Source organism: Leptinotarsa decemlineata, unplaced genomic scaffold (genome assembly GCF_025532065.1).
Source record: "Leptinotarsa decemlineata unplaced genomic scaffold, Ldec_3_MD MMD2_tig00026282_RagTag_RagTag, whole genome shotgun sequence".
Lineage (NCBI taxonomy): Eukaryota > Metazoa > Arthropoda > Insecta > Coleoptera > Chrysomelidae > Leptinotarsa > Leptinotarsa decemlineata.
In genome coordinates, this window is record NW_027412668.1 from 8,332,316 (window position 1) to 8,350,050 (window position 17,735).

At 35.5% G+C, this 17,735-nt stretch overlaps 1 protein-coding gene across 1 annotated transcript in view; it reads right to left on the reverse strand.

The window, feature by feature from the left end:
- LOC111502440 (uncharacterized) overlaps positions 1 to 17,735 on the reverse strand; it is a 188,159-nt gene that overhangs the window by 144,895 nt on the left and 25,529 nt on the right. Inside the window, exon 4 of the mRNA XM_023156529.2 lies at positions 6,147 to 6,445. Within this exon, the coding sequence (XP_023012297.2) occupies positions 6,147 to 6,445 (299 nt within the window). The remainder of the gene's footprint in view (positions 1 to 6,146; positions 6,446 to 17,735) is intronic.

Genomic DNA, 17,735 nt, shown 5'->3' on the forward strand with positions numbered 1-17,735 from the left:
TAGACCCAGCTTCTTAACGAAGCCGATTAGTTTGTATGGTGAGTGGTTTTTCAGGTCAGATGGTAAGAATACGGCTCTGCCAAAATCTAAAAACCTGATTCGGTCCCCAGCGGGGCAGGCACAAAATATGTGCTCTGCTGTTTCATTAATTTCCAAACAGGGCGACACACAATGTCAACCGACAGTCCGAGTCTCTGCATATGATGATTTAAAATGACAGTGACCTGTTAGAATGCCTGTTAGACAGCGTAGTTCATCCCTACTCTAGTCCAACAACTGTTTGGTATCAAGCTTCGAAGGGTGAAAAAATGCCTTGAAGTGAGTCAATCCTGGAAGATTCTGCCAGAAGTCCATAAATCTTCTTGCCATCCAGGTGTTCAATCTTTGTTTGGCAAAGCCTGAAGCAATGCCAATGACAGGTTCTGGTCCGATGAAGCTGATTGCAGCACCCTTCTTTGCAAGGGAATCAGCAGCCTCATTGCCTTCTAGGCCAGTATGGCCAGGAATCCAGACTAGAGACAATCTGTTAAGTCTTCCTATCGATAAGAATCGTTTTTGGCAATTTGCTACCAATTTGACGTTGCTCGGTAGGAGCCAAAAGCTTCTAACGCCGCTTGACTGTCCGATAATATTTTTATTGACTTGTGTATGAGGTTTGAGTCTCTCAATCTCTCCGCACACATCTAAATAGCGTAAATTTCCGCTTGGAATACAGTCGCATAGGTTTCTAGGCAGGTTGATATCTCTGTCCTGGGTCTGCGACTGAAAACACCTGAACCAGAACCGAAAGGTGTTTTTGATCCTTCAATGAACCAACAACAATCTGCTCTCAATATTTTTTTCTCTCAGAGGATCCAGTTCTCTCTACTCGGGATAGAACTTTATAAAGTAGATCGTTGTTGACAGTTGGGGCCATAAAGTCAGAGGTCCTTTCAAGAATGCTATGACTTTCAGTATCAATCAACAGTCTGTTGCACTTGCATTCAATTGATTTGTGCAATTGGCAATGTGCACAAATCTGTATGCAGTCCATCTAGCCTCTCTCTCCAGAAAAATGTGAAGAGGAGGTAGATCTAGAAGGATCTCCATGGCAGCTGACGGTGTGGTACTGATGGCACCACTAATGGCCAGACAAGCCTGTCTCTGTGAGCCAGATAGCTAGGCGTGGGCCGTTTTCTGTTCATATAAAAGTAATTATTTCAGAATGGTATTTTCTTTCAGTTTATATTCCAAACAAATTTTTGTGTGATCTACATATCTTCATAAGGAATTTTGATTGTAGTCATTTTTGTTTCTTTATGAATTTCCCACATTTTTTGTTCATTAATGAGCAAGTGGAAATTAAAAAGCCTTTTCTCCGGAAAAGTTATCTCTTTTCTGACATTTTTTTCAATTTGTGATAATAATGTGAAAATAATGAGTGAAGTCATCATTAGATTAGGTAATCATTAAACTACTTTTTTCCATGGAAGTTTCATCAATAAACTTCACAGAGACTCAGTTAAGAGAGTTAGCCCAACTCTGTTGGAATCTCTCTGTAGTGAACTGACTAGTTTGCGATTATTTTTCTTGATTCCCTCCAATCATGATTTGGTAAATACTGATTCATCAGAAACGCTTCGTTCGCTTCTTGTTTTTTTTTTAACTTTTTTCGTCATAAAATCATACATCCAGCTGAAAAAATGTGTCAAACCCCTCTCCCTGATATCAAATTATCCTTTTTGTCAACAGGATTCATCTGGTTGAATACGTGATGGTTGTTGGGGCATCTACGTGACATATTCCTTATTTACCAGACACGGAACGTAATTAGGTGAGGCTTTTGGATAATACTACAGAACGTTACTAAGCATGGGATTTCGGCAGGATCCAGTATCATAACGGAATCGATTTTGATTTCGGAGTTAAATTACACCGGTCAGTGGTTGGTATCTTGTTGATGGAGACATTTAGGGCCAGTTGATTTGTTGTTTGATTGATTGTTATGTTTCAGAGATATATTTCTGGAACGTTGATGAAATGACTTTGAGGGAAGGAAAAAATCTATTCCCAACGATATTAATGGGGGTTGACTTATTGCCATTTGTGTTTCATATCATAGCCAGATTTTAGTGAGTATTTCTTATTTATTATGTTGACGAGTAGATGTCACTTGATTCATTTATGATATTGAATCCTCACATATTGTATAATATCTTAAGAATTTTACGTTGACAAATACAAAAATCAGGAGTCTGTTCATTGTATGTGGGAACTATATGAATACTGAACAAAATTCATTTTTTGTTGAGCAAATCAGAGTTTTCATGAGCATTCTTTCGATATTTCCATCTTCCACAACGTACCCAAAAACTATCGTATGGATTTTAATACGATTTTTATCAAAGAATTGGGTGGAATCCATTATCGACAGTTTTACATTATTACCCATTTCATATTACCCATGCACTGTTTGGACCCTTCGGTGTAGTAATGAATATTACTGGATTTTTATTCCAATACCAAACTGTTCAACACCTCAAAATGTGTTTCAATCACCATGTGATCAACTTCAAGAGAAAGATTAAGCTCAACTCATTTCCAATCATACAGAAGGGATAGGATATCAATATATAGGGTCTTCTAAAGGGGTCTTCCGAACTTTGACAATTGATAACGGCCATCTTGTTGAAACTGTTTTTTTGCCAAATCAACATGGACGGATATAGCATTCAACAACACGTGCAAATAATAAAATTGTTTGATCAAAATGGGTGTTCAGGCAACGTACCGCGCGCTTCGCTCATTTTACGATCGCCATAATCATCCTACTGATAAGTAGGAAGTATTTACAATGTGTTGAATAAATTTGAATTCACTGGTTCAGTAAACGATCGACCAACATACGTATGTTGACAAAGCGCAAGATCTGCCGTCTGTGAAAGTGTGCAGGAGAATCCGAGGCAGAACTCGACCGTTCGCAGACCAAAACTTTGTCAGATTTTGATGATCTGGACACCAAAAACTTGTAGTTTCAACAGGACGGCGCTAGCTGTCCACATAGCTGATACCACATTGGATATTCTTCACGGAAGATTTGTGGGCATGGTCATATCTCGTGCGATTTGGCACCAGTAGACTTTTTCTTCGGTGTTTTCGCAGGTGTATGCGAATAAGGCACAAGCCATAGCGATTCTCAATACCAACATAACTCATAACCCATGCCATCGGTGGTCAAATTCAGACTGATTTAAGCGTTAGAGTCATGGAAAATTAAACCTTTCGGATGCGCTTCACCCAGAGGAACTGTGGCGAACATTTGAACGATGTTATATTCCACACATAATAGCTTCAATAGGTCTTTCAAAAGAATGAAAAATGTATTATGATATCCCACACACTTTGTAATGAAAGGCGTGGATGATCGCTGTCTATAGATCGAGAATATTTGAATATAGTTATTATTTTTTTTTCAGAAGCTGAAACCATTATTAGAGTTTCTATCTCTTTGTCTATGAGTTTCTAGATGCTAATCTCAAAATCGCGTTAACTGATTTGGGTGCAGCTTGAGATGAGTTTAACTTATCAGTTTTTCGATTGTTTTTTTTTCTGATTGATTTGGCCGTTTCTTGATGAACATCCATGGTAATTTCATAAACTACACCTCATGTTTCGCTAACACAGTGGCTTTGTCAACAGTGATTTGAATACTACAAGTTGCTTGATGACTAATTCATTTATTAAAATTTTTGGGGCTGGTGTTGGTGTTTACAAGGTATGTTTATGGTGGGGCCCTGCTTTAGGCTTATGCCAATATAAATCTATGTTAGTATTGTGTCAGTTTTTCCTTTGTTCGTTCGTTTGGGTATCCTGGTCCATAGCGGTGGGTCGTTGTTTGGGGGGTGTTGGTTCGTGATGAGCCTGAAGTGGTGTGGTCGATAGTTCATGATGTTCTTCAGTGTATTCAAGGGCGTGGATTTTCCGCTAACTGTTAGCCAATGGATATTCTTCTAGGATATTCTGGATCTGCTCCGAAGGGTCTTCCAGCAGCCCCAGGAGTCTGGCTGGGGGGAACGGGAACTTTTTCCTTGGTATTCTTTCGGCGCCTCCGCGGGGCCTCCATGGGGAAGTCAGGGTGGCGATGGCCGCGGTGTTGTACTTCTCATACCAATATTTATATACTACAGGTAACCATAATCGAGACTACCTCCAACAAATCACCTAAACCTCTACCTGAAGTACTTCTTCAATTATGATCACCTGAAGGAAATTACCTCACTTTACATCAATAATCAGTATCATCTTGAACCATTGTAACTTTCAACCAAAATGCAATCTACGGAATTCATATGACTTAATCGATAAAATGGAAAACATACCTACACCAGACAACGCAAAATTACTATCCTTTGATGTGCAGAATCTATTTCCCAGCATACCTCCTGATGATACTATTACTCTAGTAATAGAACTATTAGATAAAAATAGAGTGAACCCAGTTATAAAACGAGGAATCATTGATCTTCTGTCGTTATATCTCAAACAAAATTATTTTCTATTCAACAACACTATTTATTCCTCTTCAATAGGTTCAATTATGGGAAATTTTCATGGATAACGTAGATAAGTCGATTTTTCAACATCCTTTGATTAGGAATTTCTTGTATTGGCATAGATATGCAGATGACATTTTGGTATGTTTTACAGGTACTATGAGACAATTAGATACTTTTCATATGGATATTAACAAAATTCATGAAAACAATAAATTCACTATTGAAGTAGAATCAGACAACTCAATTAATTTCTTGGACTTAACAATTAGTAGAAGGAACAATAAACATGATTTTTCAATTTATCACAAACCGTCCTATAAGGATATTACAATAAAATACAATTTTACCCACCCTCATCAACACAATGAAGCAGCTTATAATAGCATGATTCACAGATTAGTCAATGTTCCTATTTCAATAGACACTAAAGGAATTGATATCATCAAGCGAATTGCAGTAAATGATGGTTTCAAAGCGGAAATAATAAACAAAATACTTTCCAAAAAAGTCTACGCAAAAGCGATTCGATACGTTTTTCCTATTGATAACTTAGATAATCAAAATTATAGACCTTTAACGTATTTTGGACAAACAACGGAAAAAGTGGCTTCGTTTTTGAGAAAAAGAGATATTAAAATTGCATATAGAACAAGTAATGTGTTGGGAAAGTAAGTTAAAAATAATAAAGATAAAACATCCAAATTCGCGAAATCAGGGATATATAAATTGAAGTGTGGAACGTGTCCTAAGGTACATATTGGCCAAACTGGTAGAACATTCAGGAATCGAATCCAGGAACATCATATGAGCTATGTGAATATGAAAACAAGTGTAACAAAATATTCAAATCATTTTTCAGAAGAGAATCATATCTTCAACGAAGAGTTCGAAGTTTTACACATAGAAAATAAAGGTTTGAAACTGAATCATTTGGAAGCAATGGAAATTATTAAACTTGAAAATTTAAACATTCAAATGAATGACCAACTGGATTTGAATAGATCACCATTATTTAACTTGTTTTCTTAGAAAAACCGAGAACGAATTGATGAAGAAGTGAGGTAATATGCTTCAGGTGATCATTATTGAAGAGATACTTCAGGTAGAGGCTTAGGTAATTTGTTAGAGGTAGTCTCGATTATGGTTACTTGTAGTATATAAATTTAATGTAAGAAGCAAACTGTAGTATTCAAATCACAGTCGACAAAGTTACTGTGTTAGCGAAACATGTCGTGATATATTTTTCAAATAAAGTTTGTGGAGATCAAATCGTGAGGTGTAGTTTATGAAAAAACCTAACTTAATAGTTGGTGTTCGATACATTTCAAAAGAATCATGTGGAATACTTGTTTCCTAATTCTCATCTGATTTCAGTGACCTGCCTAGTAACTTATAATTCTATGAAAAACAAAGGAAGATAAGATAGGTTATCTCACATACGGTCATCACTTTCACCAAATGAATCCACTGAGGCATTCAATTTCATTGAGAGCAGTTTCAAAATTTTTTCACAACGTTAAACTCATTGACGATTTTTTCTCTGAATGGATATTGAACATGAATCAGGCTTTTCACCAACTTCCAGAGCTACTCATAAAACATTGTACTCACCTCATTTCAAAATCGTGTATCTCCTCCAGAGTCAAATTATTGGCGACGTCTAAAAGCTGCTTCATGTTCTCCTCCTTCTGCTTCAGCTTCAGCTTCGCGATCTCTTGCACGTTGGACACGAACTCACTACCGTTTTTCAACAGGATTGTCGACACATTCGAATGGTCGAGACTCACCGATGGCTGTTGAACGACTATCGTGGCCTGCGGAGTTTTTCTGTTGCCGAAATGCACCGGGTCCAGAGGATTTGTAGTCACGTTGATGGGGGAAGTGCAGACGGCCTCCAAGTGTGCTCCCACCTGTGGAGAGGGTTTCGGTGTTAGACGGTTATTTTTGGGGATTTTACGTATGGGAGTGTGCCAGGTTGGACAGTCGTAGTCGAAAGTAATGCCACATATGCCCACATATCAAGAAAAACTGTACTTTATTATTTATTCATTCATTTATTGAATCTCAATGACTTGCATTATCAAATTTGAGGGAATTATATTTGGTCATTGAGAAGATGTTACGAATTCTTCAATTCATTCTAGCTTTTTTCCATAGTTATTTGTGAGAAATAGAGATAATAATAATTGGCTTTGACTTGTTGTCTCCTCTGATAGACATATACAGTACAATAAGTCAAAGTTTGATAGAGATAGGGACCAACAACGAATGCAATAGACTGATAAAAACGAATAAAGAGATATAGTACTCATACTTTCTCAAAGTAAGACGATATGAGAAATACAGAAGACTGTTATTTTTATATCTATTGGTAAACTATAATCGTACTAGTTATATCCTAGTTTTATCAGTTTCATATTCAAATGTTACGTCGATTTCACTCCTTTCATTCCTTCAAAGGTAGTATATGTTCTGGAGAAATTGTGTATTTGATTTTTCAATAGAAACCTTAATATTTCACGAATGAATGGGGGCCCTTTTTTTAACCATCAAAAAATGCATCTAAAAAAATTATGAATCATAAGAACAGATTATAAATGAATTGATACATTTTTATTTTCATAATATTATAAAAGAAAAATTCATAAAAATAGTTATTTGCTCTTAGATTCGCATTCTGCTCTTCGCTCTTAGATTCCTCAAGGAGTGTCATACGCATAGATCATTGCGAACATCATGAAAACATCAAAGTGGTAATTGAATATTTATATTAGATAGGTATCGTTGGACTTAAACAAAACGGTCATCGGATGCCTGCTTCCACGTAGACCCGCTGGATACAAGAGGATGAATGACACTGACAGTGTTGCCACAAGCCATTTCTTCATCGAGGTAGATTTCTGGAAGGGAGCGGGATAGAACCGGGGAAGATCCACATTCACGTGATGACACCAATCACAGTGACGCATTGACGTATACCTATGATTGTCGTTTTTTGTTCTATGATAAATTTGACTATCGTAATCAAGAACATGTCAAATGTCATTGCATTCAAATTTTGGATCGATGTGTTTTCAAACCATCCCTCGAAAATATTAGCTTCCATGTTCTTATGATAGTGCAGTCCACAATTTTTTTTCCATATCTTTCACTTCCTCCGCAATGCACAATGATTAGTCGCGATCCTTTGTTTGCAGGCTTGTTTGGCGTACACATTCTCGAACCATCAGTCCACCCTTTCGTAACTGTGTCGTTAGTGCCATACCAAGTTACGTCCAAATAGAAAATTTGCCGTTGTTCTTGTCTATATTTAGTATATATTCGTCTTCATTTAGTATTTGTTACGCAATTCCACTATTCTTCCGCTCTTCATAACTGCTTGACGTTTGTTAATTATTTTAAATCTAAATCCTAGTTTCTTCATCCAATTCTGAAGAGTTTTGTCACAGCAGCTCACGTTATGGCCGGAAGTATTCATTTTATTCCTTATGATTTCAATGTAGAAATCTCATAAGGTTTGTTTTTGAGTATTTCACGTACAGTTGAGAATTTCGGTCAAATCTGATGTTGCTTGTGATAGTTTATTTCTGTTGAAACCAAACTTGAGATGTAGATGTAGGTCTTACATTGAAACATACTCTCTGTGTTTCAATATTCGAATGCACCCGAATCTTATTCCCTAGTATCTCTTTTTCGCATTGTTCACTATCGTTATTGGAATCACTACACTGGAAAAAGTCTGCGTTGTTATCACACTCGTTATTAGTATTTGTCCAAGGACGCCACTTTTCAAGCCGAAATCTAAAATTTTAAGTAATTATAACTGCACTAATACCTATCAAATTTCAACACTCAAATTGCGATCAGTTCCTGAACTGAACACAACGGCGATAACCAAAGGCCGCATTCCATGATTTCTATTCGTCACCGTAAAATGACTTCAAATTTAATTTTATGACTCTTCGAAACACCAAGTGTACAGTCCACACATAGAAATGCTGTCGGTTCATTTCTATGTGTTGGTTTTCATGGCCTTTGAGGGTGCCGGCAACTTTAATAGTGTACAATATCGGTTACTTCGACTATACATATAACTACATTTACATAACAGACTGAGATTGAACATAATATGAACATTTCCACATTTACGTTCTCAACTTGAACTAAAAATGTCAAATATCATGTCACAAATATCAAGTAACATTTCACACGCACAGAGCATGATCACGGCGATCGGTATCATTGGAAGAGCAGAAAAGCATTGTAGTGTAACTCAGTACTCAGTCACAGAATATCGGAACTATTGGTGTAAGACATCGACATAACCATAATATGTCGGTGGTGTAAGAGTCTTACAGCAAGACACAACCCAAGGAACCGCTGTCAGCGGCGCCAGACACTCAGTCTACGCCAACGTTGCCAAGGGTACTCAGCTCGTGTAACGCAGTAGATTCAAAATCAAACCCAAATATTTGTTCATTTTTTAATTTTAATTTTACATTCTTTTGCTTCATATCTGAGCGGGCTAGATTTACTTGGGGGAGCGAGAAGGTGAAATTGAGTTCAAGAGGGGTAGAACTAATCCGTACGGGGTAGCTGTGGCAACAGTGGACACTGAGCGTTTCAGCTGTCTGTACGGAACCTTCGAGATACCGGGCGCCCTCTCGTCGTAGCATCGCCCTATCACGGTAATGCGGGGCTCTGTCGTGATTGACCTTCTTTCCCTAGCTACTCGTGGGACTTTTATGGAGAGAATAAACTTAAAAATTCTCAGTGACGGTGAGTCTACAGAGGAGATGGATGTCGAGCTTACGACTCCAACTAACCTAACCTAACCTAACCTCCCTGTGAATTTAGTTCCGGAGCGAGAACTTCTCATCTCTGTTCAAAAAAATCTGTTTAAAATCTGTTTTTCCATTAACCAGCTGTCGCACCCCTACGAACGACAACCCTCAGAAGTCGAAACTTGTGCGAGCTGAGGATTAACGAGGTTTTACATTTTAACCCTTGCCGGTTACGGTGGAGGGTCGAATAGACCCACTCACTTTGGACTTAACCTAACTTAACCTAAACAAACTTTGAACAAAAAATAAGGGCCTTGGACGATCTGAGGAAGTGTTTCGTAATTCTTTTTGATTTGGCCAATTGGCCAAGACCTTCGATACAATGCGCCATGAAAGGACCAGAATGAAGGGACCAGCAAATAGTGTTTTCAGGGATTGTCTTTCTCACAAAGCCAACTCGTTGAATTCGGTAACAACTTCAGGTGATCACGTGAAGTATCTGCCAGAGTACCTCAAGGCACCGTTTTAGGTCCAATACTGTTTCTAGTATGAATTGATAGTCTGCTTTGTATAAATAACGACATAGGGCATGCCATCTTGTGTGCTGATGATACTGCAATTATATTCACATTGAATACATGGCAAAAAGTATACAAAGATGTAGATGAGAATTGTTCAATTATTATCATGGATATTATTCAGATATTGTTTATAATCATTCATATCTTTTCAAGTTCCCCAATCTGTTTTTCTGTACATATGTATTCATAGGTAATATGCAAACCTAGATGTATAGACGACTATATGTATTTATATCAACTGAGTATACCAGCATTCTCTGTGTGATTGGTTGCAATCCCAAAATGTATTATTCTTTCATCACCGTGCCAAATGCTCTTGTTGACGTACTACTTACTATAAGGGGCCAGACTGAAGCACCTTAAAGCTATCCGCACTGGAATTGCTCCGTCTCAACTCCCACTGGTCATATAATCATCGCAACTAATTTGTATAATACATATTTGTTCAATATCGAAATTGAAATTAAAAAAAATTGAATTCTGATATCTATATGAAAGAATATATCAAATAACAATTTTTTATTGAAACGCCTATTATAATATTATCTGCTACCCAGTACTGCACTGGAAAATCGTCCAGACTGAGGGTGTAGTTTCCGATAAAAAACTATTAGATGTATCTTTGTTTACTTGATCACAGTAGGAGGATTATTGAGGGAGAAAGCATAGAAACGAATTAATCTGACAATAATGGAGTCTGATGGATCAGATGGACTTATTTTTAATTGTGGTGGAAGACAGATATGTTCAGCTGAGAATGAATTGGAGGTTTTCAGTCTCAATGGTGTCCTTTCCAGAGAGTTTCAGATTCATGAGGAATAAGGTTCAATTTGATGTTAAAAGAAAAGCACACAATGGTGGGACATTTTAATAAAAAATTATTTAACAATCAATTCTGATGAAAAAAATTGTCCGCCGAATTTTCTATAGTAGATTATTGATTTTGATGAATGATGAACTATACGAATTATTCTGGCTTTGTTTGATTTGAAACAATTCATAGTCATACTGAAATAATTTGAAATATTTAAATTCCAAGTCTCAGACAGTTATAGTGTGTAATAATTGCTTGTATTTTTTTCGATATATTCAAAACCAGTATTTTTTACATAATTGTAGTTTCAAACCTGATAGTGTTTGAATAAAACTTGAGTAATGGAAAACGCAATACTGTACATAGGCGGTTCTGTTGGGTTGAGTTTGTTTTTCGCCCTCCTCCACTTCGAGTTTGAAGGGCTAGGAAGTGCTCAGTACTCACAAGACTACTTTCTGGATTCCTCATCTGTGGTCTGCAGGTTTTTAGGTCTAATATTTCATCCACAATAGTATCAAACATTATCAATTGTGGTGAGATGATGTACGCTGTCTTATACCAGTCTAATAGACACTATGTTAATATTGAGGTAAAAACTATTCACGCATAAGATACTCCATAAAATACATTATCATATTTTTCAATACCAAAAGTGTAAGATATGGCCGATTTTTGGACCCGTCGAATTCTAATGGAATCTTCTTTGGTTAAATCCATGATGGAAGTATCAAACAATATCAATAGTGTGGGATGATGTACACTGTCTTATACTAGTCTAATAGACACTATGTTAATATTAAGGTAAAAACTATTCACGCACAAGATACTCCATAAAATACATTATCATATTTTTCAATACCAAAAGTGTAAGATATGGCCGATTTTTGGACCCGTCCAATTCTAATGGAATCTTCTTTGGTTAAATCCATGATGGAAGTATCAAACATTATCAATAGTGTGGGATGATGTACACTGTCTTATACTAGTCTAATAGACACTATGTTAATATTTAAGTAAAAACTATTCACGCCCAAGATAATCCATAAAATACATTATCATATTTTTCAATACCAAAAATGTCAGATATGGCCGATTTTTGGACCCGTTCAATTCTAATTGAATCTTCTTTAGTTAAATACATCCTAGTAGTTGAAGCTACCTTAGATAGCGCTGCGCTGGTAATATATTCATAGGACGTAACTCATTATGAGTATGAGTAAGCCTCAATATTTTTATGAAGGTGATACCCGAGAAACTTTCCAAGCGTTTGGAAATTGTAAATAAAAAAAACAAGAATTTGAAGCTTGTAACTAACGTTACTGCAATTTCGTCCTATACTAATACAATAAATGTCCGTATAGGACGAAACTGCAGTAACTTTAATTACAAATAAAAGTGGTAAAAAACCTAGAAAGTTTAATTTCTCTTTTCTTCATCATGATTTCCTATCACGTAGCAACGGCTACATCCATCAATTTGTTATCGGTATTAGTTATCAATAGTAACATCCTAGGACACCATAAAATAACCAACCTCTATGTTTATTTCATCGAAGTGAAACGCTTGAGTATAACTAGTTTATCAGGCAATGTTTAATATTGTACTCCCCACATGATACTCTTAGACGAATATCGGATTATTTCCTGTTCTGTAATGAATATTCATTCGCCTGGTAATATACATTGCCTCACAGTTTCTCATAATAGTGTGTAATTCGTTTGAAATAATTTTATACTCGTATTCATGTGTAACTATCGACAACAGATTCATCAGTGTAAACGTTTGCAGGCAGATTCTTAGGCTAATAAACTAGTTTATTAAACATAACCTTTACCTCGCTATACTTATATTCAGAAGTATAATACCATAGGCGTACCAACAGTGATTTACATCTACTCCTCGAGTAGCTTGTAAATGTTGCAACCAAGTATGCGAGGGACATCTTCTGGTCACCTGCAGTGTTTGCAAAAATAAATACAAGCATTAATGTGTAGAAATAACTGCAAATGAAGTGCGTACCTTAAACAGTAATAAGGGTTACGATTTATTTATGTATTGTGTATTTATTCATGTATTGTGTATTTATTTATGTATTGTGTATTTATCTATGTATTGTATATTTATTCATTCATTTATTCATGTTATACTAGGCGATATCACGCACATGAAACATTTTTTTCGAAAATGTTTCTTTTGTGATGCCTTTGTTTGTTCACCCCTATTTTATAATATTTTTGTTGTTATCATTATGGTGAATAAACTCATTATTATTATTATACTATATCAATATGTTCTTTTCTGGTAGTCATTGTTTATATTCCTTCATCATTAACAATAGATGAATTTGATAATTTTATTGAAGTTGTAGAAGAATGGGGTGAAATGAATTCCGACAGAGTCTTATTTTTGGGAGATTTTAATTGTTCACACTTTATTGTTGGTAATATGGAAGATAGAAAAACTCTCATAATCACAAATATGTTATCATTCTCTAATATGAAACAATGTAACCGCATTTTGAATGAATATGACAGACTCTTGGATTTGGTAATAAGTAATATTTACTGTGCTGTGAACCGCTAATTTATTGCGTTAGTGAATGAAGACCTGTACCACACATCCATTTCAATTGAACTTCGTGGTCTCACTACAAAACCTAATAAATTCCGTACAAATATGAATAACAGATCATTCAACTTCAGAATAGCTGATTACGTGTCACTATATAATGAATTTTTGAACACGGATTGGAACTTTTCAGAAGACTCATCTGAGGTAAACACTGGTGCAAATAGTTTCTACAATAAGTTTTATGAGATTCTAAATGCTCATGTTCCAGTTTATCCAGTTTGGTATACGAGTGACATAATAAAACTTATTGAAGGAAAAGCTAAATTACATAGAAAGTACAAAGCAACAAAAATATTATTATTATTATTACCACCAAGAATTCTGTAGAACTAGAAAAATTATTAAACAGAAAGTCAAAGAAGTATATACATTGTTTATAAACAGTATTGAAAACGAATTGATAGTTAATCCAAATAAACTTCTGGATATTTGTTCATAATAAAAATAATAGTACAAGAAATCCAGGCCAGATGGTTTATGAGGGTAAATCCTATAACAACCCACAATAAATTGTTGATGCTTTCAGTAGATTTTTTAAAAATGTCTATTTATCACCTGAAGCTGATGAAGAAAATGTTGCTAATAGCTCAATAGATGTTACTGTGGAACCAATAAAAGAGTTAGAGATATTTGAAGCTGGAAAAAAATAAGATGATCTCAGGTCCAGACAAAATTCCATCATTTCTATTGAAAGACTGTCGGAGAGTACTAGTTTATCCCCTACAAATTATTTTTAATCTTATCTTGAGAACGTCAGTTTTTCCTGAACTTTGAAAAACTGCCAAGGTTTGTCCAATACATAAAGCTCAAGATCGAATTGAAATCAATAATTATAGACCTATTTCAATCCTAAACAACTTTGACAAGCTTTAAGAAGCAATTCTGTATAGTCGTATCTATCAATCCTCTCGACATATAATATCTCATCACCAACATGGTTTTGTAAACTCAAGATCCACCATCAGTAATTTAGCTGTTTCTGATCAATATTTATGTGAATAGTTAGACCATAGAGGGCAAGTGGATGTGTACACGGACTTCTCTAAAGCATTCGATAGGGCCAGCCATAAGTTACTAATTTGTAAACTTTCTTGCATGGGTTTCAATGAAATTTATTGTCAACTTTTGAAAACATATTTCAGCGGACGTAATCAATAAGTATATTATCGCGGCTTTTCTTCAGATGTATATTTAGCAACCAGCGAAGTCCCGCAAGGATCCAATATTGGCCCCTTATTGTTTCTACTATTTATTTATGATCTGTGCAACTCAATAACTTGCAATTAATTAATGTTTGTATTTGAAACTGTATAGAGTCCAAAAGAAGTTTTTAAAATTTCTTACTTTTAGAATGACCGGAACTTTTCCTCTAAGAAACTGTGATTACCCTGATCTGCTATGCAGATTTGACTTTGTAGCCTTAGAAAAAAGAAGAAATCAGGCATCTGTTTTATTTCTATATAAGCAATTGAATGGCAAATTGGATTGTCCTGTACTTTTATCAGACATTGATATATTCGTTCCAAGAATATCTTCTAGGCACATCAATACTTTTCTATGCAAAAAGGCATAAACTAACTTTATATTGAAATCACCAATCAATCTGATGTGTCGTAATGCGAAGAAGCTGTCTACTCACATCTATATTTGTTGTTGCAGTATTTGTGAAATTAAAAATGAGTCTCGTGCGTACCTATAAGTCATTTATGTTTTTTATATCAAATAGTATAGGCCTTTTCATCACAATTTTTTTTGTGCGCATGGGTCAGTATCAGCCATTTTTTCGTACTGTTTTTTGTAAACAACCATGTTAAAGAGCCCGCAACTCATGTTTCAAAAATTATAATATAAATTGAAGTTTATTAATTGTAAAAAAAGTGAAAAAAAAATAAAGTAGTGAGTCAAAATAATCAGAAAAAAATGTTTATACTTCATTATAATTATGTTATCTGTACGAGAAGGAAGAACAAAACGGTGTTGTTATGGAGTATGTAAAAGTGATACACGATACAAATCATTCAAAACCAACACATACTATGTTATAAATTTTCCAAAGTCATGTCTTGAATATCGCAAAAAAATAATCAAATCATCAAGTAAGTTACATATTAAAGCATGTGCAAAATGTGAATTGTTGGTGAAAAATGTGGCAGGACTGACCAGGCTTTAAATCTATTGATGATCTGTTTAAAAATCTGTTTAAAAATCTGTTTTTCCGTTAACCAGTTGTCGCACCCCTACGAACGACAACCCTCAGAAGTCGAAACTTGTGCGAGCTAAGGATTAACGAGGTCTTACCTTTTAACGTGTGATTCCTAACACGGGTTGGACGGAGCAAGTGAAGATCGATCGTTCTGACTAGGGCTTGAACCACCGACCAACACGGCAGTCAATTCGAGTGAGTGAACAAAGCACCCACGCCGAACCGCTTGGCTACCGACCGATGTTACCAAGGATACTTATGTTTGCTAACTACATTTCATTGGAGAAAGTGGTTCAACTGAACAAAACCTTGATCCTTTAAGATATCAGAAATTTCAACATACGTACATTATTTATTCTATTTTTGACTGTAAATTTCATAAATTTTATATATATTATGTTGTATTGAATATTTCCCGCTGATAAAAATTACTAAATATATTCAATTCAGTATTTAAATATTTGTCTAATTAATAATGTCATATGTAGAGCCTCGATATTAATGGCTTGATTTATTTATTAGTTCCATAAGTAATACTCTTGTCAACTGAAATATATTTTCAATTACATCAAATAAATTGACATTATTGATAAGAATATAACTGTAAACACTATTTTTTTATATGATTTTAGATAGTGAACAAATGCTGATACCTAACCTCTCAATCAGCTCACTTTTTTTTCTTTTTGCGGACGCCCATGACGTTTTAATCACCTTTTTAATTGTTCACAATTATGAGCGTCAACTGAATTATTAACAAGTGAAGCACCATCAATGGTTTTTATCAATAACTTATTTGTTTGTAGAGATAATATTCCTTGCCCAGTCATTATTGATTAAAACAGTACGAATGTTTTGAATTACCGCCATTGCAAGCTGACAGCTACGCTTGCGCTCGTCTTATGATGAAAAGTCCTATTGATCTTATTACAAATAGTATTAATCCTTCAAGTATGTTAGTTTTGCTCTGTAAATGGGAAATTGTTGGGCAATGAACGCTATCATTATTTTTTTTTTCACCGTAATGTGCACTGGTCAGTCCTTATCCCCCGAAGTCCCGATACATGCGGGAGGGCGCACCAGCATTATCAACCAATGACCACTCCCCACACCGTGGGGTAAGTGATCATTGTGTCCGAGAGTCATGTGCCCTGAGCAAGCGCAGTGAGCCAAGAATGACAGCTTTCTGCATCTGTGCGGTTAAGATTTCTGCCTTAGTCCGGCAAGTCGGTATGATTTTAAGATTCGAGAGTAAAGAGGACATCATTCCACCAAGGACTTCAATAATCAGAACAACCATCTTGACAGAGTGATCTGATTATTTTATCATTATTATTATTATTATAGATTATTCGTAAATACATCAGAATATAATGTACATTCATAAGCATTAGATGAGGTATCAGTGCCGTGATATTCATTTTTTTTATTCGAAATTGTTTCCCAACTAATATTTGATTCAACACCCAAAACTCAAAGAAATTTTGACATTTTCAGAGGGCTCAAATTTTTTTATGTTGATTGCTACGAAGACACACATAGTGTTTTTTCAACACTTAAAATTAAATATTATTCATTCTACAGACTGCATTGTAGATTTTAAACTTTCTCATATTCGATTTGAAGCTCACTAACTGGTACAGTTGTAATATCTTCAAATAGAACAAAGAGATCTCTTGTGAGTTTCAAAATATTTGTCATTTCCACAATAACTTTCATTTTCAACTCATGCATGGTTTTTTTGATTAGTTGTACGATTTCAGACCGTTAGTTTTCTGAATGTATGAAGTATTATTTTTATTGAAAGATGTACCTGAAAAAAGCGTTTGTTGAAAAAATAGTGTCCCAACATAATTCCGCCATCCAAATTGTCGTACACCGACTTGAAGAAAGAAGTCGATGCACTTTCTGTTGATTTTCCTAACGGTGATAATGCGAAGTGACATGAAGTCTGAGATGAAAATTCAATATTTGATGATAATAATAATAATAAATCGACATAACGCGGCCCTGAGAGTGCTATATTACCATCTACGGCACTCTTACGGTATTGACGAGACACCGGTGTTGCCCTACGCTCCGGGGGATATTGAATCCGTTGTGGGGAACGAGAAGTGCCGAATTTATTGGAACTATTCGTTCCCCACCCTCAGGCTCATACAAGCTAATAAGCCTGATGTAGTCCTT